The sequence below is a fragment of the Lichenostomus cassidix genome, chromosome 2 (genome assembly GCF_008360975.1).
Source record: "Lichenostomus cassidix isolate B80296 chromosome 2, HeHo_3.0, whole genome shotgun sequence".
NCBI classification, from domain to species: domain Eukaryota; kingdom Metazoa; phylum Chordata; class Aves; order Passeriformes; family Meliphagidae; genus Lichenostomus; species Lichenostomus cassidix.
Genome location: NC_139482.1, coordinates 34,028,203 through 34,049,108, shown reverse-complemented (window position 1 = coordinate 34,049,108; position 20,906 = coordinate 34,028,203). Strand labels below are relative to the sequence as shown.

General features: G+C 40.7%; 1 protein-coding gene across 4 annotated transcripts in view; it reads right to left on the bottom strand.

Moving 5' to 3' along the window:
• Window positions 1-13,220, bottom strand: part of CREB5 (cAMP responsive element binding protein 5) — a 257,792-nt gene extending 244,572 nt beyond the window's left edge. For 3 of the 4 annotated variants that reach the window (XR_014849791.1, XM_085051007.1, XM_085051009.1), the window contains exons 1-2: window positions 13,081-13,220; window positions 12,034-12,120 (exon numbers count right to left, since the gene is read on the bottom strand). Coding sequence is in view for 2 of the 4 variants with exons in the window: in XM_085051007.1 (XP_084907133.1) it covers window positions 12,034-12,036 (3 nt within the window). In the remaining 2 variants the exon portion in view is untranslated. The remainder of the gene's footprint in view (window positions 1-12,033; window positions 12,121-13,080) is intronic. The other variant, XM_085051008.1, reaches the window with a different exon arrangement.
• Window positions 13,221-20,906: the final 7,686 nt, after the last annotated feature.

Genomic DNA, 20,906 nt, shown 5'->3' with positions numbered 1-20,906 from the left:
CTGCCTTTTGCAGAGACTGACCTCTTTTCACCTTGCTAAAAGCAGTAAGTAGTAAGTAATAGATCTTGTCAAAGGTTACTCTGTAGAATAACCTCTGGAGATATTAGATAGAGGTGTCCAGAGAAATACCACAAAGGTGCTGACAAGGAAACCAAGGGGATTATGATTAGGAAGTGTGAATAAGCTAAGGTTTCAAACATACTCAGATTTTGGTTAGAAATGCTGAAGTACAGGAAGGAAATGTTCTACATACCATCAAACCAGCAAAACACACTTGAAAAGACAAGTTAAAGAGCCATCACATGGAGATTAAATACTACTCACATGATTTAAGAAAAGCAATTCCACACAACTAGAATAAGCAAGAATTTCTTCTTCATCAAAACTTAATATGTCTCCTGATAAAAAATGAGAAACTAATCTGTTCAAAGGAAAAAAAAAAAGAAGCCATACCTAGGAAATATTAATTGTTCCTTTGGCTCCCTATTAATCCATCCTTGAATATTAAAATTAATCAGGACCTTCACCAGATAATTCCCAGTAAGAGAAATCCATTTAAGACATCCTTGTTTCCCATAAGGAAGAAATACATTTTTTAAAAGACCCTAAAACCTAAGCCAGAAGCATAACTAAAAAAGACTCTTTCTCCATTTACTCAAATTTCTGAATTCTAACAATTATGCAATGATTTAATTTTAAAAAAAAGTCAAAAATACTTCTGACAGTATTCTTAATAGAGGACAGCCTCTCCTAAATTTACTCTCAGCAAAGGCACGGTGCAAACACTCGGTTCCTTTCAGCCAATCCTTTTCTGATCCCATGAGTTGATTGCATTGATTTTGCACTGCCATCCAGGAAAGGCAATCATCTTCCCTGTTCCAGTCAGATCAAACCAGACCAGACCAAGTCTTAGGAAATATTTGGGAGAGGTGGCCAGCAAGAGGCCTCTACCCAGTTATTTGAAGTTCTCAACCAAGACAGCTTTCCAGGAGTTTGTCCCTGTCTTATATGCACAGAATTATATCATTCAGACCAGAAAGATAAAGAGACCCCAGCCTTCCAAGCCAAGAGCACATAAATAAAGGCAAATAAACATGAAAGTGTTTGCATCAACCTGAAAGACTTTATTCAGCACAAAAAAACCCCCCCGCCTCTGAAAGATGTACTGCCTTATGTCTTCCTTAATTTAAATCAATTTTCAAAGAAGATGTACCTCATTTTGAAAAAATGTTGAAATAGAGTATTTTGACTTTTTCACATATTTTTCTCAGCTTTTAGTTTGGCTGAAACTACTCAGAAAATTTGATCTTTAACTGTGAACACTCTCAGGCCTCCATGCTTTTCAGTAAAGTCCTTTGTGTGGAAGTTGTTGTTGAATATTTTTCCCCTCAAAAAATGTCACTAGCCTGGCTGCTAAGGTCAGATGCACTCCCCTCCAAAGAGGGCACTGACTTTACCCCTGGCAACTACTACTTATTTGAACTCAGGATTGGATGGGGTGCAGAGAAAAACCCTGTGGCCCAACTGCCTTCTCTACACAACGGCAAGGAAATCCCCTCTGTGCTAAATATGGAGCTTAGCAAGAGACAAGAGGCTCTGTCAGGACCTTGCCACTTCTCAGACCATCTCGCATACACCATATTGGGAGCACAGCCAGCTCCAAGCAAAGTCAGTCATTAGGTGCAGAAATAGCTGGCATTTTAATGTGGGCACCGAAAGGGTGATGCCTTTTTAGCATATATTTTGAAGATGGTTAATAGGAAGGTACTAGGTATGTGAGGAAAGTGATATCCACAGAATTATAAAAGGCTGAAAAAAGTACTCCTATTTGGATTTTCATTTAACTCTTCCACAGCCAACCTTTATCAAAAATATGTTATTTCCATGGCATGGACCACTTGCTTTTACCTCTTTCTCACCTAACAATAAGTTACACAATTTAGTGCTGTGTACCATTTATTATGTACACAAGAGTCTGTGATACAAAACAGTTGCCAAATTGCAGACTTGGTTTTTGTCTTAAAATACTGCCATGTCAAGCTACAAAAAATTCATATTTTACAAAATCCATTCACCATGCAATACCTGCTCATTCCAGGTGCTACTGAGCACTAACCTCTCCATAAATGTAGAAATGGGCATTTCCCTGTCCAGTATTTTCTTATCACTGGAGCCAAGTGAGAAATTTGTTTGAAATCTTGCTTGGGCTTTCTGAAAGCACCTGAACTCTGGTGGCTCCAACTTCATTAGCTGGGAGGGGTATAAGGTAGATCTCACTGCCACAGTCACATGGCCACGTGGCTCAGTAGCACTCCCAATGCCACATTTTCTTTCCCCTGTTCAAGAAAGGCTGTTTCCTCAAAAGAAAGTATACAACAAGGAGCTCTGCATATGCAGTACGTCAAAACAACACTTCCCTTGTGAGGCATCCTCAGTACATTTAAGCTATCTGACACCAACACAGCAAATTCAAATTTAAAAAGAAAATCAAATCTATTTTCATGACTAGCTTGATGAAACAGTCATCATCATTCCTCTTATTGTCCTCATTATAAATTAATTTAGAATTAATTACAATGCTGAAAATATTTCTTCTACACTCCGTCTGCGCCTAAAAGCTTTCAGCCTGCTGAAAAACTTTTGGCTGACAGTGCACTGACTCAAAACTCTGAAATGAAAACTGGAAGACTGACAGCCTAGAAATAGGCTGTCTCAATATTTTGGAATAGCAAGTTTTTGGCAAGAAAATTTGTATAGAATCAGACAGCACAAAAGAGAAAATACAACATGCAGCATCCTGACTGCTACAGAGGGAGCAATGTTTTTCAGAGTGTTTCCTTGTGTATCCTGCAAGCTTCACTCAATTGGGATAATCCAGTAAGAGGTTCAAGTGTAAGGCCACAGCATAGCAGTAAAATAAACTATCTGGAACTCCTAAATTTTAGGGTATTATTAAGATGGTTGGCTCATCTGGGATCCATTGACTTTAACTGTTTCTGTTAAAAACAGCCCACTATAATTTTTTGCTGAGGAACAAAGTAAAAAATGTTGGGGGGCAGGCACATAGCAGATAGCTTATTTTTCACAGCACTTACTTGATTACACGTAGCTGCATTCATTAGTAACAAACCTTCTTAACCTAAGACTAGGGAATACAAAATCATTCTAGATAACATTAAAGGTCACTTTCAAAAGAATAAAATTCCCTATTTTGTGTAATGTAACAGAGGTCAGAAATGTTTTTCTCCAAAGCAGGATTTTTGTACCATTAAGCTATATGCAGAACTCTTCATGTTGAGGCACTCCTTGAAGGCTACAGAATTACAGCACATACTTTTTCAGCTCTCTGTTGAAGAGCTGAAGCATTTCTTGATCTTTAACAAAGAGCTTTACTCCCAAGAACTTGCTAGCAGTTTGAATCCGTGAAGAATTAAGTTTCATCTCAGGAGTTCTACTAAACTTTGGAGAAAGGGACCCAGTGCCACTAGTTCCTGAGTGCCCTCAACAACCAGTGACCTCAGAGGGAATTTACATTGGTCCTACTTTTAGTTGACATAGCACCCGGCAGGATTAGATCCAATCCCCTTCCCTTCCTCCTAAGAATGTATTTTTTCCCACTTAGCCATCTGATTTTTATTTTGCTTTGACCAGAGATGAAATGAATGTAGATGTTCTGGTGCTGACAACCTCGCTGTCAAATTTTATAGTGACTTCTCATGCTAAAACTTGTTTGTTTTCACACCATCATCACTGATGATCTCAGCACAGCAGCGCTCTGAGAATAATGGTTTAGTCAAACGCAAAGCCAGCAGAAGGAACATAAAACAATGTGTGCTTATATAGGGCCTACATAAATAGTGCTTTTTAAAAATGCTTGGCAATGAAATAATAGTTGTGGGTTTGTTTCATTTTTTTTAATAAATTAACCTCGGTATTGTTAAGGATCCTGAGTCTTTGCACACCAGAGTGGTTATAGGGCCTAAAAATATTTGTTATATCCTCTCACAAAAGAATATACACAAAAGTTGCCCATTGTGTGCCATTAATAATCAACCATGGGCCATACCCTCACTCCACACAGTTTCAGTGAAGTCAACCAATTTATACCAATTTCAAAAGTAACAGAGTTGACCCCAAATATGCTGGGCCAAATTAGGAAAATTGAAAGCAAGTAAGTGTACATTAGGGTTGGGCAAAGTGCAGGTTGTACACTGGACACTGTCTATTTATCATTCTTTACAACGTTTTTCTGTATTCAAAATTTCCTGTTGATTGCTGTTTTAAAAAAAAAATCAGAGTAGCTCAGGCAATGATTATATTTTCTCCCATTTCTCAAAGACTGTTCTCACTCTCAGGTCAGCTTGGGAACTATATAACATGTCAGAGTGGCCTGAGTGTTGCTTTCCTGTGCTGCAAACAAATACTCCAATTTATTAAAACTGCCGAGCCACACTGCCTGCTCACATCATCCCCCCTGTATCACCTTTTTTTTATTTTTCAAATACTAAAAGAGAACCCAAAACCTCCACATATAAAACATAACTGAAGTCTAAGGTGTCATTTCCAATTCAAAGCTGCTTCGTTAAGAGTGAAAATGCACGTCATATTTAGGTGCAGAATTATACCCTGCCATGTTTAACTGAAAACCTTGGTGGGTTTTTCATCTGTGTTGTGCAAGCCTGAGGCCAGAGTGGTGACTGTCACAGCCAAAGAGACACAGACAGATAGATGATGGAGAGTGCAGACTGCGCACCCACACATAAAGCGCGTGAGAGGAAGGAGAGTGCACGGAAGGAATATTAATTGAGCAGAAAATAAGTATTCTCAATATCCCCCTGCCCCCTTAAAAAGTAGCCACTAGATGAGGAGAGTTGCAAACATGTTCATCTTGGGGAAAGAGCCGTCCTTAACGTGACATGTAAGGCTATTACTTTAATAATGGGATTTGCACAGTGCACAACTGATAGGCTATGTTCAGAATAGAGCCCATGAATCTAATTTTCTTCTCAATGAGTATTATTGCAGTTGGTAACTCCACAGATTTCAATAGAGTTGCTCCAGATTTGTATCAGGGTGAGTGGAGAATTAGGCTCTACTATGATATTTTTTAAATCCACAAGAATGCAATTCTCCTTACCCAGTCATAAAACCCATGGCTCTTTTGATCCTTTCTACTTTCATAGCAAATTATTTACAGAAGCTTGTCTTTTAAAGATTCTCATCAAAATAGTTAAATTACTGCTTTCTCTCACTTTTTGTGATAAACCATCAATTACTCGAATTTAACCCATTTTCATGCCTGAGTCCATGTACTGCTTTATTAGCATTGAAGAATGAAAGAGCAGTACAGGAATGGTAGAAAATGTTTTAAGTTCTACATTATTCTTTCTTTTTTTTCTCACTGTCTTTTTAAAACACTTTTCCATCACAGTGTAAAAGAAATTTACACTGACTTTATTTAATAACAGATATAAAACAACTTTTTAGTGCTACACAGGTATACTTAAGGACATGGAAGTAAGAAGAGGAGGAAAATCCCTTAACTTGCTTTTAACTACAGAATCTCTTCCCTCATTTTGTGCGCTCCAGAAAATTATGGAAGTCTCTACAAACGTTGAACCTGATTTCTTCAACCTTTAAAAAAATTATGAAAATGCCATTCCCCCCTGCCCTAACCATCGCCAGCAAAAGGAGGTTTTTTTTTAAAGTCACAAAAAATGAAGTTGATGTGGTGGTTGAAATTATCACAAACCCTTAACCAAGATTTCTTCTTCCTTAAGCATTCATTCAGTAATGAAGTTAAACAATAAGTAGTAAAAGACATTCCTGAATAAAGCAATTGATGTTGTTTTTTTTTTTACTCCATTTCTCAATTTTTAGTTTTTTTCAGTTTGTATTTTACAACCAACTCAAGAAAAGAAGTGTCCTATAAGTGAGATACTGTCAAGCCCAAATTTCTAACACGGACAATGCTGTTTCTGGACAAGCACAATTCCAGGATCTTTGCCACCACACACTCAGGTCACCTTTGGAGTTCCTGCTGGGTACATAAAAAGAAAATTGTGACAAACTCATTCACTGACTTGAGCAGTACCAAAATCAAATTTAACCAAACCAATTCCCTAAAGTCAATTCAGAGTAGTACCTATGGAAGAACAATTTACTGTCACAGAATCATCAAACAGTTTAAATTAGAAAAGTCCCTTAAGATCATCAAGTTGAGCCAATAACCCAACACTGTAAAAATCTGCCACAAAACCATGTCCCTAACTGCCACATCTGTGCACCTTGTAATTACCCCCAGGGACAGTGACTCAACCATTTCCCTGGGCAGCCTGTTCCAGTGTTTGACAGCCCTTGTGGTGAAGAAATTTTTCCTAATATGCAAGCTAAACATCTCTGGTGCAACTTGAGGCCATTCATAATTTAAAGCTCTGCAACTGTTAACTGAGTACTGAATATAAGTTTTTTGAAAAGTTAAGTGAGAGGTATATTAGGACTGGAAATGATTGCAAACTAGTTTCCTATGACTGAATTACTGGTTGTTGATTTGCAGCATCAGTGCATGACCAAGTGACCTACTAATATCATCATCCATATCTTGGAGCATTCACTTAGCCACAATACTACTCTACAGGTAGTGTTTTCAGCACTCCAGAACTGAAAGATTTAAAGGACAGAAGAAGAAAAAAAGAGAGAGGGAGTACAATACAGTCAACATCTCAATTTAGTGCTGTTGTAGCTTCTTCATACAACACTTCCCAAATCCAATCTCAGATCCTGTTTATTGTGCTACAGAGCCCCCTGTGTTGAGCATATTAACTAGCATTCCTTACATTAGACCAGGAGAAAAAAAAAATCAGAGGTTAAATCTAGGAGCCACTGGTCCAGGTTCATTACCCAGAGGAGACAAATTAGTTTCTGAGTACTTGGAAACAGCTCAGAGAAAGGTGGCGATGAACAATGCTGCCTTACGCTCAGTGAGGGAGTAACTGAATGCACAAGCTCATAAAGTAAACAGGTAAAAAGGCAACTTCCTCCAAATGAGAAAAGATCAGCTGAAGTAATTACATTTCTCTGTATTAACTTTCGGCAGTGTATTTAAGGATGACTAGTTTAAACTCAGTACATCCCTGGACAGAAAACTTTAAAACACAAAAACATACTGAGATTGGGACCAGACATTTCAACTGCGTTGAAATGTTCACTGAGTGTTGGGAACCAAAGACAAGGCCCTTAGGAAGGAAAGAAGATGAGATGAGAGAAAAGCAAGCTTCTTGAGAAAAAAATGCAAGGGGTAAAAACGCAGTAAAAATTATTTGTAGAGTTTAGGTGGGGTAAAAAGCAGAAGGTGAGATCAAACCATGCCCAGTTCCTGAGCTAACAGAGGTCTCAGTACCCTAGTAAGAGCAATGAAAACATTCAGAGCCAAAGAAAAGCAGAATCGGCTGGCAAATGTAAGAGAGGATTTGTAGTATTTTTTTCCCAATTAAATTCTGGTTTCTAAAGACGTTGCCATTTTTATCACCCACAAAGTGAGCCTTCTGGCCAGGCAGGGCTGCACCCCACACCTTCAAATCACCTTGTGTAGCAGGGTGGCCCGACAGTGACATGAGCTGACTCAAAGGAAGAGATTACTAAACCCACACACCTTCACAAACACTGCAGGTGACAGTGTTTCAAGACATTGATTTTGAAGTTCTGTGTGGCATCAACTTCTTGAACAAATTCTCAAAAAAGTACAAGATGGAAACAAGAACCAAAAGCAAAACATCTTTTAAGCTAAGGAAATTGTTGCAAGCTTTCAAAGTTTTACTTTGAAAATCCTACAGCCTTCAGCAAAATCCTTGGAATATCTCTTTGTGTTTATAAAATAGCATTCGATATCACAATCTAAAAACCTACAAACCAGTGCAACCAACCCTTTCTTAACTCTCTAAGGGCAAATAACATCTGCATTTCCATGCAATGGCTAGTAAAGGAATGCTGACTCTAGGTAATTTTAATTACAGAGTAAAATAACACTTTAGTAAAAAATAGTAGATTAGATATTATTTTAGAGTTTCAGGGTTGTCCCATCAACCTGAGCCATAATAGGAGCAAAACAATCAGTGCACAAACCAACACAAGAACTCCACGGATGTAAAAAGACACAAGAGCTTATCTACTTCAACAAGTCCTTTCATATCCAAAATAATTATTTTATGTGTGTTATGTTGTGTTTGTTATATATACCTGAGACAATTTAAATAATTTATTTGATAGTGTGTGCAACCAAAAGAGAAAGTATTCCCATGACGGGATTTTGTTTTTACATGTCAAGCCTACAAAGGCTAATTTCTGTACTTACTGCTATAATGTGGCTAAAGTTAAAATACAGCATGATAACATATTGTCTGAGATCACTGTTTCGTCTGTGTCAAAGAATACTACACCTTCAGAATTGTAAATTAGCATAGTAACATGACTTTTGGTAAGAGACAAAAATATGTTTTCATAGTTCTTATTCCAAACTGTTGCTCTAAGTTTGTGATCAACTTTGATCATTTCTCAAGGAGAAGAAATGCAAAAGCCCTAAAAGTTCTTTTTTAAGGCTAGAGCCTGAAAAGCTCTGGAGCACTGTAATTTGCTGAGACAATTTACCCAGAAATAAGGAGGGAGGGGGGAAGTTCAGGGGTTGAATGGTTTGCAGCATGGAGAAAGGGCAAATCAACAGAAATTGTTTTGAGATACTGCAGATTGACCTACCAAACTGCCTGATCGGCCCTGGAGTTAGTACTTAAAACTGACAGAATCTCAAAGCATTTTAAATATTTCCACTAGGACTCCTATATATTTGAGAGTTTACACATGGAAGATTAGGCCAAATAGGCTGGCTTAATTATATATGTCTGCCTATTAATTTGATTAGTATGAGATACAGAAAAAGAATCACCTAGACGTCTGAAGCAGAACTGAAAAACTTGTTGCTTTACACATCTATTTTTCTAGCAACTGAGTCTACTGAGTAGACTATTCCTGCAATGAGTTATGAGAAAAATCAGTGTTCACAGGCCTTGAGAAAAAAAAATCAGTTTGTTCCAATAATAAATCACATGGTCCTTAACACAATTTTTAAAATGTTTAAAGTAAAAACAGTTTTGCTCTTCTTTTATTGCAAGAGTTTGTCCTGAAATATTTTCCTCATGATAAAGAGTTTATAAGAAAAATGGTCACTGCAACAAAGTTAAGCTTGAAAGACAGCTAATAATATATAAACATAGGTATAAACCCACAAAGCAACAGGTTTATAGGAAATCCAGAAAGTTGACTAATGGCAGAAATTAGAGAAATAGGACAACAAAGAGTCGAGGAAAACTCCTTCATCAAAGAAGTTGTTTTAAAAGCAACAACAACCTTGCAAGAACTCTTCTAATATTAAAGATCCTCATACCCTGATTAGGGGCACAGAGACAGGTTTTTAGAGGCCACAAGTAGACAAGTTAATAACCCGGTTTCAAATCACCCTGCAACACTAACTGAGCTCAGAGAGATTCTGCCCACACAGAGCTGAAAGGTTTAGTATATAAAAGCTGCCTTCTGAAGGTACTGGGAGATTACCTCTTTCTTATCAACTCCAGAGTGAACTCAAGCTCTCACGACAACAATCTTTTACAGAAGATTCCTCGGTAGTGAATAGGATAAGTGTGAGTGCAGCACATTTTAGATCCTTGGCGTTAAGAAGTGAATATCAAATTAAAAATGCACCTATTAATCTGTGTAAGTCGTTCTGCTAAGTGGTGATATAAATAAAATTACATGTACAATCTCATTTCTACCTTCTCTTTAAATATGTATACATGGTTTCTTTCCCTTTACATTCCCTGGGTTAAATTAGCAGAAGTGGAGTTTGATAAATTGAAGCTGAAATATAAATGGGTGTTTTGGAAGGGGGAAAAGGTTTCCGCTTGTTCTAAATGTGTAAACTTTTAAAAATATTGCAATTTTAAATCCTGGAAAATTGCCATGCAATATTCAAGACTGGCAGACAGCGCTTATTGCCTTTTTTATATGCTATTACAAAACTTTTTGATTTTAAGCATTAGCCTGACTATTCCTAAGAGTCTCCAATTAAAGATGTAACAATAGGAGACTACAGCCGTTTCTTTTTCATGCCATAAGTTCATTATTTCTATATCCTGTTTCACTCAAGTGTTTCTTTTAAAGTTTTGAAACTTTGATGATCTCCACAGTTGAACCCAAACATAAATGCCATACGAGCTAATGGGACAAAAGAAACCCCCAAGTCTATCGACAGCAGTAGATACCAGTTCTTCCCAATCCAGGTGTAATAAAGAGTAATGAAAAACCCCTGGTTAGTTACCATAAAAACAGGCTCCTTGGCATAATCCGTAGAGCACAGTCAAGTCCAAGTTGTTTTGTTCAACCACCACACCAATTTTTCCTTCTTTTCACTGACTTATTTTAAAAAATAACAACTCATTTTGCCAGTGATAGCTGGGGGAAAAACTCCCAAGAGCTTTCAGGCTTCATTAATTAAGGCCATCAGAACCATACTTCATTTAAGCAGCACAAAATGGTGCAATCAAGAGTTACGTCCCAGGCTGTAGCTATTTGCCCCTCTCTCATTCTCTGCGTCTTTCTCTCACCATCTCTTTCAGTAAATGAGACTAATTTTTCCAGTAGCCTTTAACTCCCCAGATTAACTGAAGTGGAAAATGTGACTAAAAACTCATAGCACTGTCTAGCCTCCAACCCAGCACAGAATCAACTTTGTTGTAAGTGTTGAAGGACACCTAGCAAGCTGCTACTTGCTAAGTTCATAACCCAGCAGTGTATATTCGCACAGAACAGGACTGCGCCATCTAGTTAGCTGCCAGCCAGGCTTTGGGAGCAGATGCCTCGGGATGCAGGGCTTTAGCCCTTGGGAATGCTCCGTTTCTTACAGATTCAATTGTGGTCAGTTTTTTTTTAATAACATATCACTACCGAGATAATCCACATCCAGTGGATATGGGAAAATTTAGGCTATAATAGCGCAGCAAACTTCTACATCTATCTTTGATTTACAAGATAAAAGCAACTTTTAAATTAAAGAGCCTTTCTGCTAATAGAGCTTATTATGCCAGAGACAGGAATGATTTTCCTAGAAAGTTGTCCCTGTGTGCATGCCTATTATCTTTGCTTTCCCCCTTCCACTAATGAGCATTTATCTAAAGAGCCTGTTAATCCTCTGATGTGTGCTTCTGGTCAGAGGTAACAGTTTGAATAAAACCACTAATCACTTATCACTAATCACTGATCATTAATCACACTTTTCCCTAGTGCTTTGCGACCTGTACAGCTCCCCTTAGGATTAAGAAGTCACAAATAAGGATTTCAGCCATTTTTTATTAAGAATTTCCAGCTTTTGATACTGACAACCTCATTCGCCACATGAAAGTTACAAAATACTGAGCAGGGACATTCACCACTGTACACTTTTATATTGAATATAAACCGTACCCTTATGGAAGCATACTTCCTTCAGCAAAATTCCCACAAATTACCCTACATTTTTGCATTCAGCTCTCACTTTTCAACTTTTAATTTTCTTTCAGTCCAGTTTCTGGATTATCTCTGCACGACAGTATCTTACAAGAAAGTTTTCTTCCACCACTGTTCCTTGACATACTGCTGCTTGTCCAAATGGCCAGACAAGGAAAGTCTGGTGCACAGCAGTTAGTGAATCTTTCTCTAAAAACTGCAGTCTCAAGACAAGCCCAAGTAAAATGCTTCACAGTAATTATTATGCTTCTGTTCAAGTTTCAATTTTATCTAGCTAAGCACTATTTCTTACTGATAATATATGGAAATCTTCTAATCTTGCTGCTTAAGTCACTTCTCATATTGGTCTGGATTAAAAAAAAAAAGCAATACCAAACAACATATGGACATTTCATTTTCCTTTATTCCTACCCCCATCTCTGAAACAACCTCTCTCTTTCCAATTGTAAAGCTTATATTGAGCCCTGGAGATGAAGGATCACTCACCATGCTCGGACATTAATAATAGAGGAGGCAGAGTTTAGCAAGTATTCCCCTTACACTCCTGCAGCTCTTATCGTCCTGAAAACTTCGCTGGGGAGAGAGAGACCCCTGTAAGAGAGGACAGTGGCGGGGGGACGCGGAGCTGGGGAGGGGGAAGATGAGCCGAGTAGAGGGGCTGAAAAGGGAGAGGAGGGCTGCAGAGAGGGGACCTTGTCAACACTCTTCCCGCCCCGCGCCCGAGGGCATCAGAAGCGGAGCATCAGCCCCGCACCGACCCGCAGCATGACGTAAGGGCCGGCAGCAGCCCGGCACCCGGGGTGTCTCACGGGGAAGGCGGCAGCGCACCGCCCCGCGCACCGCTCCGCGGCCACCGCCGGCCGGTCCCGGCTCGCTGGGAAGCACAGCCGCCGCCACGAACTTAGCCAGAAGTTTGGGGGCGGCGGGGAGAGGGGACGGCGGGACAGCGCGCCGCCGAGCTGTCACCGCCGGGTGCCGCCGGGGCAAGCGGAGGCTGGAGCCGTCCAGCCCGCCGTGGGCGCGGGGACTCCGCCGTGCCACCGCCGGGAGCTGCCCACCAGCTCGCTCCGCTCCGGGCAGCACCAGCGGGGTGCTGCCTGCGCTCCGCGGCAGCCGCCCCATCTCATCCCATCCCATCCCGGGAAGCAGCGCGCAGACTTCCCAAACTCCCTGAAGTGCGGATGGGGAGTCGGGCTTCCCCGCGTCTCGGCGACCGTGCGCTCCCGCCCCGCGCCGCTCTGCTCTGCTCTGCCCTGCCCGACCCTCCGCGGGACGCGGGGTCGCTCATGCCCCCTCTCCCCGAGCCCTGCGGGGACGCGGGAGCGGCGGGATCCCCGCGCCCGGCACCGGCGCTGCCGCCTCCGGAGCAGATGCGGTGGCGGAGGGAAGAGCCCCTGCAGCCGCAGGCTGCCCCTTCTCCAGCCGCGCACCCGGCGCCTCTGCCCCGCTCCGCTCGGCTCCGTGCGGGGTGCGCTGCGGGGCGCGCCGCGCCGGGCGCCTTCCCGGGGCAGCCCCGTATTTTTAGGAACTTACCGCCCGGCGCGGCGGGGACGGGACCGGCAGCGCGGCCGGAGGAACCACGTTGGACTGAGGGACGGTTACAATACGTTCTATTTAGAGAAGCATTACATCACCCTCCGTGACGTCACGTGGGATTCCTGAACTTCTAAATCATTGCGGTCCGTGCCGGGCGGGGGGGCCGGGAGCGCGGGGCGGGGGCGCGGCCTGGGGCGGTCCCGCCTCCGCGGGTGCGGGGCGGAGCGGAGCGGAGCGGTGCCGAGCGGGGTGAGTCAGCCCGCAACCGCGTCCCGCCCCCCGCAACCCGGGCAGCGCCGGCCGCGGGCTCCGGCAGCGGTGCCCGGGCGGGAAGGGGCGCAGCCGAGCCGGGCGGGGGCACGGGGAGAGCCGGGGGAAAGCTGTCCCCGGCCGTGCCGAGCTCCGGCAGGCGCGGAGCATCTGCTGAGCGCCAGCAGCGCTCTGCTGGAACTCGGGTCCCGCAGCACCGAACTCTTTCTGCTTTTTTTCTTTGCTTGAATTTTTTTTCTTTAGAAAATGTCTAAGAAGTAAGGCGGTGTCCGAGAAGGGAGGGAACTCTCCGTCCCGAGCTGCAGCCCTGCGAAGGTGCGCGGCTGTCCACCTGCCCACGTGTGCCCTGTCCGCGGGTGTCCGCCTGGCAGGGTTTGATGCTGCGGCGGGGCCAGTGGAGCTGGAGCAGCGGTCACAAAGAATCTTAACTGATATAATCGAGTGTCTCACTGCTTTTTCAACTTTTAAACATCCTGCATCTAGTTGGCAGTGTCTGTGTGTCTTCATCTGGGACGATTACTGGTGACAAAGTTATGTTCCACCTTGTAACTACTTCAGTGCCTCCTTTTCTAGTTTTTTGGTTTGGTTTGGGTTTTTGGTTTTGTTTTGTTTTAGTTTTTTGGTTTTTTTTTTAATTAAGAATGTACCTTTATTCTCAGTTTTATGCTCCTCAGCAGTGCCTCTAGCATCTGTGTTTGGAGGTTCCTTTGGCACCTAACTGTCCATACTGCAGTTATCCGGGAGGTATTCATATCAAAGATACACATGATCGAACGGGATTTAGCAGCTGATTCATTCCAGGAGGTATGACTTAATTCTGATGCAGTGCTTTAGCACCTAAGCCTAGAATGTCTCAAGATGAAACCTCAATGTTTCAAGGGTCTCAGAATCTGCAGTGGCTTGCTCAGTTTTGTTTTTCTCTGCTACTCCATTAACAGAGGAGAGAGTAATATAACATGTACTGTCAAAATCGAGAACTACTTTACAAATGGCAATAATACAGCACTTTACTCCTAATAATACCATTCTTTCACAGGTTTATATTAGGCTGTCTAATTATCATCTTCAGCTTTTAACAATTCACTGGCACTTTATGCAGGATTTAAGCAGATAGAAGCGGATCCTATCAGTGACTGATGATAGGTTTTGAACTCATTTAACTCGTTAGGATAAAGCTCAGTGATGCTGTCACTGTAAGCCTTCGTTTTGTCAGGTATTATCTTTGGAAATTGCATATCGAGTGCAAATGCCTTACCTCTGAACGTCCTGGAATTACAAACTACCGAAATGACTAAATTAATAATTGCAGTTATTTCTGTCTCACAGGAACGGTTTTAGCATACACAAACACGACAGTTTTTAAGGCCATGACAAAAAGATTTAGGTGCAGGAAAGGGCTCTGCATCTCTCATTGAGATTTCACAGTACAATTCATGTACTCACACTTCTCACAGACATGCAGCTGGGACTGAGGCTGATCAATGGGTTTTCCTGAGATTGCAGTGGGTTTTTTCTCCAGTTTTCTCAATGAGACCAAACTGTAAATGGCAATGGAGAATTCAGATGCCAGTCAAGGGTAACAGGGCCCACATCCACCAGCTAGCTCTGTGATAAGACTCAGTTATGGCAAATTTGACATAGAGAGAAGGAAACAAAAGGCTAGCTGAAGTATTTGCCATAGTTTATTAATCTAGTGGCGATGCTTTCTTATGAATGATATTGTAGATGCCATGTGACTTGTACACAGATTATAGTGAGGAAACATGTTAGCCCACTTTGGGCATTCCCTGTACTTTCATTTAATACTTTTTGTTTACAGCTCCTGACTTGAACATTCTGCACATATTTCTGCCTTGCCCAGGGTGTCATGCAAAAAAAACCAAAAAAAAACCCCAAAAACCTAAAAGCAAGATGAACAGAACCACCACTTTTATGCTGATCAATCGCTTTACCTGCCACGTACATATTTGGAGAGATCTCTACCACTTAAAAAGACAGGCAGCTTGTGGCATGGGTTCATGTTCACTCCCAGCAGCTCACCACCACGGAGGGTGGTGACAAATGCTTTGATAGGTGGTTACCTTGGTTTTCGCTGACAGCAGAGCAGAGAGGTTTTATGTTCCTGATATGAGTCTTAGGGCCTGAGGAAAGACTCTTGAAATGACCTGTAGTCCTGAGGGGGAGCAGGAGAATCATATCAATCAGAATTGTATAACCTCAGGTCTCACTGAGGTTGAAATCTTCTGCAATATGTGTCATGTATTATTGTCCCATGCCCAACTTCTGCTTCACTTACCACCCTCAGACTCTGTTGCTCTCCTCCCTCTTCCAGCTCTTTACTTCTCTATTTCCATTTTTCTCTTGCCTGTTACCTTCTCTGTTGCCTGTAACCTTCTCTCTGTCCTAAGGCAACTGCTCTGATCTGTAAATGGGGATGTGAAAAGGAGCACTGAGATGCAGCTTTGTTTTATTCTATGCTCACTTCAGTCCCAGGTGTTTGAGCAGTTCACAGAGAAGAAAATGTGTCAATGCCTTCAGCCTGAGGACACTGAGCAGAGAAGGGACGTTGAGAAAATGTAATTGCCAAGTTCTTTCTTGATTTAAACTGTGGGATGTTGGTAGTGCAAGAGACGCTCCTCTGCCTGCAAAGCTGCTGCTTTCAAGTTGAGCTCGTGTCTGCTTGTGTGCTGTCACTGTGAAGAACAACTCTTTAATATGAACTCCTCTAAAGGTGGTTTGAATTAGCATATTCCACTTGGCAAATGAGGAATGTACACAGAGTCAGTTACCACAGCTCAGCTGACAAGCTGTAACTTGAGAACATGCTCTATACGGGGGACAAATTTGAACAAATCTTAGAGGCTAATCAAAGGCACCTCCTGGAACAGCAAAATGATCATTCTGCAGAACTTCAGGTTTCTGCTCCAGAAGCAGTGTGTTCCAATTAAAAAAAAAATCACCACCAACTTGTGAGATATGGGTTAATGTTAAGCAAGGAAACTTCCTTTTTATGGAATATTGCTTCAGGAATGATTGAATTTTGGAAGTAGCTTTCCAAAATACTCCTGCCTAGGGCAGGAAAACTCCATCCTGAATGGTTCAAAACTTGGCAATGTTTTTAAGAGATTGAAGAAACTTGTAATGAAAAGTTCTGAGCAATCAACCCCATGAGGCACTGCCTGTTTTTTCATAAATTAATTTAAAGGTACAAAGTCATATGCTGCTTTCCTATTTTTATACTCAGGCTTTTATAAAGCTGCTGTCTTCTGATGGCAAAATCCCTACTTAAATACTTTTCTGTATTATATAGTCTAACAAATGTTTACCGGATAGGTCTTTGCCAGTTTTAGTCTGTAAGTAGAAAACCTCAAAAGAGCACACTCTTTACAACAGTAGCTTAATTGGTATGAAAACTACTCAGGCATTTGAAGTGAAATGAGTTAGAATGACGTTGTGTTTGACTGATAGTAAATGACAGTAGTGCTGTTTCAGCAAACACCTAAAATCTTTGTCATATCATTAAAATCATTGGGAAGTAAAGATATTAAAATAATTACAGGAGTTTTGTATGTCAAATATCAGTCTCAGCAAGTCACTATTGCTGTCACATAAAATGAGTATTTACTGCTGGTAGAGTTGAATATTTTACATACCCATTCTTCCTATAACATCATTAACCACATGTTTAACTAAGCTGCTGCCAGTGTTGAATGTTACTCTCAGCTCTGGCACTTGCAATTATCTCATTACAAGTACTTTTCAGCAATATCTTTTAGTCTAATCGAACAGTAATATATTCACCTCCTTACGTACTACTAAAACTTCAGATCTGCCCATTTATCATGTGAAACTATCCAGAAAAAAAAGTAATTCAGCACTAGTCACACAGAAGTGAAGTCTAAGGAATAAAATGGTAAGGGGAAAAACTGATTTCTAGATCTTAACATACGCTTTAATCCATGGTGATAGAAAAATGCATTTTAAAAGGGGGTACATATTATACTATTAAATGTATAATAATCCTAGTGATATCCTGAACAAATGTAATTCTGGTGTTTTTCTTAAATGCTCAATTCCTTAATTATTACATCTTTGTTAAGATCTCCCTCTCCTTATTTTAGTAACAATTGAATGGGATATCCACAAAGGGAACCAAGCATTCTCTATGGTTTCAGGAGCTCACTAGGAAGTACCAGATTAGTTTTAAAGCTGAGACAGAAAATGGCGAATAAGTAGAGTTAACCAGAAGTTAAGTAGTATAAAACACTTAAAAAAAAAAAAGTTCCACTATCTGAAATGTAAGCAGTGTTCGTGCTCAGCTGTATCATTTCTCAAGTGGGCTGGAGAGGAAAGGAAGTGTGATACATCACAAGGATGTGAAACAGTCCTGTGGGATGCCAAGCAAGTCACATCTGTATTTCTGTGCTCCACGTACATCTCCCCACCCATTCATCTGATGGCCTCACTTTTTCTATGTGACATCTGTGTCTTAAACAGGTGACAAAAATAGAAAGTCAGGTCTCAGCAGGAGTACAGGCAAAACAAGAAATGTTTTGCAAGGGAAGGTTTCCATACACATCTGTAATATGGATTTACATGGGAGCACATTTAGTCCCATAACAGCGCTAATTGCCACAGTTCTATGCATTCTGGAAATAAAGATGCCTAGCAGTACCTCCTGGTTTTCACAAGATTATGTGAGCACTGAAAATGTATCTAATAGGGGATTCATGTTCTCTTTGATAGAGTTTATCTGTAAAGGCAAACTGATCTGAAGTTGGATGAGCCAAGCAGGAGCTCTCTGCGTTTTGCCTCCTCTATGCTGCAGAAGCCACAGCCCAGAAATCTGTCATTTCTTTTCCGTTTCCTGGAAGGCTGCCTGTGAAGTATCAAATCACTTAACACCAAACTCCCCTGTCTGAACTAAACTGCTGAGAGTCTGTAGGACAAAATCAATGTGTGTTACTACTGAGAAGCCACAGAGCTAGCTGGCAGAAGGAGACTTGCTCTAGACCCACAGGCTTTTAAACAATGTTTAAGATGTGTTGAGTGCATCTAACTGAGCTTTAAGCAACACTTAAAATGATGGCTTTTCATTCTTCCTAAGTTGCCCAAAATCAGTTTTATTCCATGTTTCTCCTTTCTCTTGGTAAAATTAAGGGTAGCCATGGGTCGTGCTTATGCCACGTAAAAAGAATGAGCAGAATAATGGAGAAGCACAGCCCTTCCTACAGAAAAGACCCAGATGGAAGCTAAAGAATGCAGAAAAGTGTGTATTGGCCTCCTCAACCTGTGAGGATACACATGAGGCCCAGAACTGCAGGAGAGAGGATTGTCTCTCCTCTTTTTTCATCATTTCTCTTGCTCCACTCATGAGTGATGCCAGCATGTCAGGAAGCACAGTTTGACCAACCTCCTCCCCTTCAGATCTCTGTGTATGTTTGTTCTTGATGCCTGTGCAAGGCACACGTGTTCTCTCAGTTCTGAAACACAATGCCATGAAACTCCTTACCTCTTGTGGACAAGCAGGTACACAATGGCAGGTCAGATCCCAGGTAGCTGAATGATCTCTTCATTGTAGCTGTGTGCTGTGTGTTCTGTTCCAGGAGACCAAAAACTGACCTTGTATTTCTTTCTACATTCACAAGATTTCAAAGAACAGTGTGTTTCCTCCATACACAGACACCATTATTTCATGGTTTTTTGGGATGAGGTAACAAAATTGTTCACATTATTTTTCTTCCTCAGAGATCATATGTGACTTCTTTTGTATTTATTTTACAATTTTTAATGCTGTTTTTGTTGGAATACTCCTAGCAGTATTTTTTTTTAGTGCATGATATGGAAGACTGATTTGATAAATAATTTTACGTACTATAGCACCAGTTAGACACATATGGAGGTTTAGATAGATTTTTGGTCTCTGACTGGATTTTAGTTGGTTTTAGTTTGGTGGGTTGTTGGTTCTTTTAGTTGGTGGGTTGTTTTAGTTGGTGGGTTGTTGTGGTTTTAGTCATAGAAGAGAATGAGGTAAAAAACAAAAATGGAGTTGAACATGTTGAACATGACATCTTTATATGTTTCTGAGAGCCTAATTTAGAAACCATATTTAAACAAAGAGGAAAAAGTACAAATTCTAATCTGACTCATTTGGTCACATCTCTTATTATTAATGGACTCGAATTAACATTACAGCTGTATTTACCAATAAAAATCATGAGGTTATGTGGCAAAAAGATCTTACAGACATTTCAAGTGCAATTTTTTTTAACAGACTCTCTCTTACTGGTTCTCATCTTGGGGATATCACAAATATCAGAGATACAAAGATGATCTTACTTCTTTAAATGTGCTGTAAAGATATCTTGTTCACACCTTCATATTACTCACTTCCTGCATTTTGCTGCTTGAAACGGAAGGAGAAAAAATATTTTGCTTGAGAATGTGCAGATATATGGTAGCAGTATGGAGTGTCAAGGGCTGATTTTCTAGCCCACAGGTGAGGGCTAAAGAGGGGTTGTAATGGAGATTCCCACAGTCATGGATTCATAACCCCTCTTAGAGTTCTCTGCATAATCTTCTTAGTTAGGCTTTGTGCAGAGAGAGTCAAACTTCTGCCTTATTTTCTCTCTGAAGAGCTGAGAAAGAAATTATAATCTTTGAGAGATAATCCCAGAAGTTCCCATATAATTGCAAAGTTTGTAATTGTGATATTGCAGCAGGAGAAGTAAAGTGTGTGCTCCTATGCAGCACTGCCAGCATTTCACACAAACATCAGTCAAGAAAGTCAATAATTTTTTTTAGCATGATTTGGTTTAGACACATGTAAATAGCAGCCCTATCAAGAAGAAATAAAAAGCCATGGTGGCCCAAGGACTAAAAATCATTTTTTTCAAGAGTAAAATTATTTAAAGTCCCATTAAGTAAAACAAAAATCAGTCTGCACTACTAAACCTCATCTGCCACTAACAAATTGATGTCAAATTAAGAACTTACATAATATGCTGCTGACATCATGACTATATAAACTACACGGTACTTTCACATGTGACTTTGGGATTATATTACTAGTGTATGAAAAAAAAATTAAACTTCCATTTTTTTAATTGAGGATGAATTACTGTGGTATGTATTATAAAATTAGATACACATTCCAAAACAACGACAGCAGGTTTACTTTTTATTTCTTTTACCCCAACAGGTGCAAAAACATTCATTTAATCAAAATTGTATCAATGCACAAAATCTTTTTTAGAAACTGTACGGCTTTGCTTTCATTCTTGTAACACAGATTATGTCCTCAATTTCATTTTATCTGAAGTACAGAATCAGGCTTGCTGTGTTTCGCTGATGTAACTCCATGGGTAAAATCCTGGCTTCACTGCAGTCAATAGGAAAACTCCCATGGATTCAGCGGGGCCAACATTTCATCCCATGTCTGTAATCAATTATTAAAATGTAACAGGGTCCAATGTATGACTACACTGGAAAAAAATTACAGCAAAATACTTCAAGTAGTTCGCAAATATTTTGGAGTCTTGAGACCCAGGCAT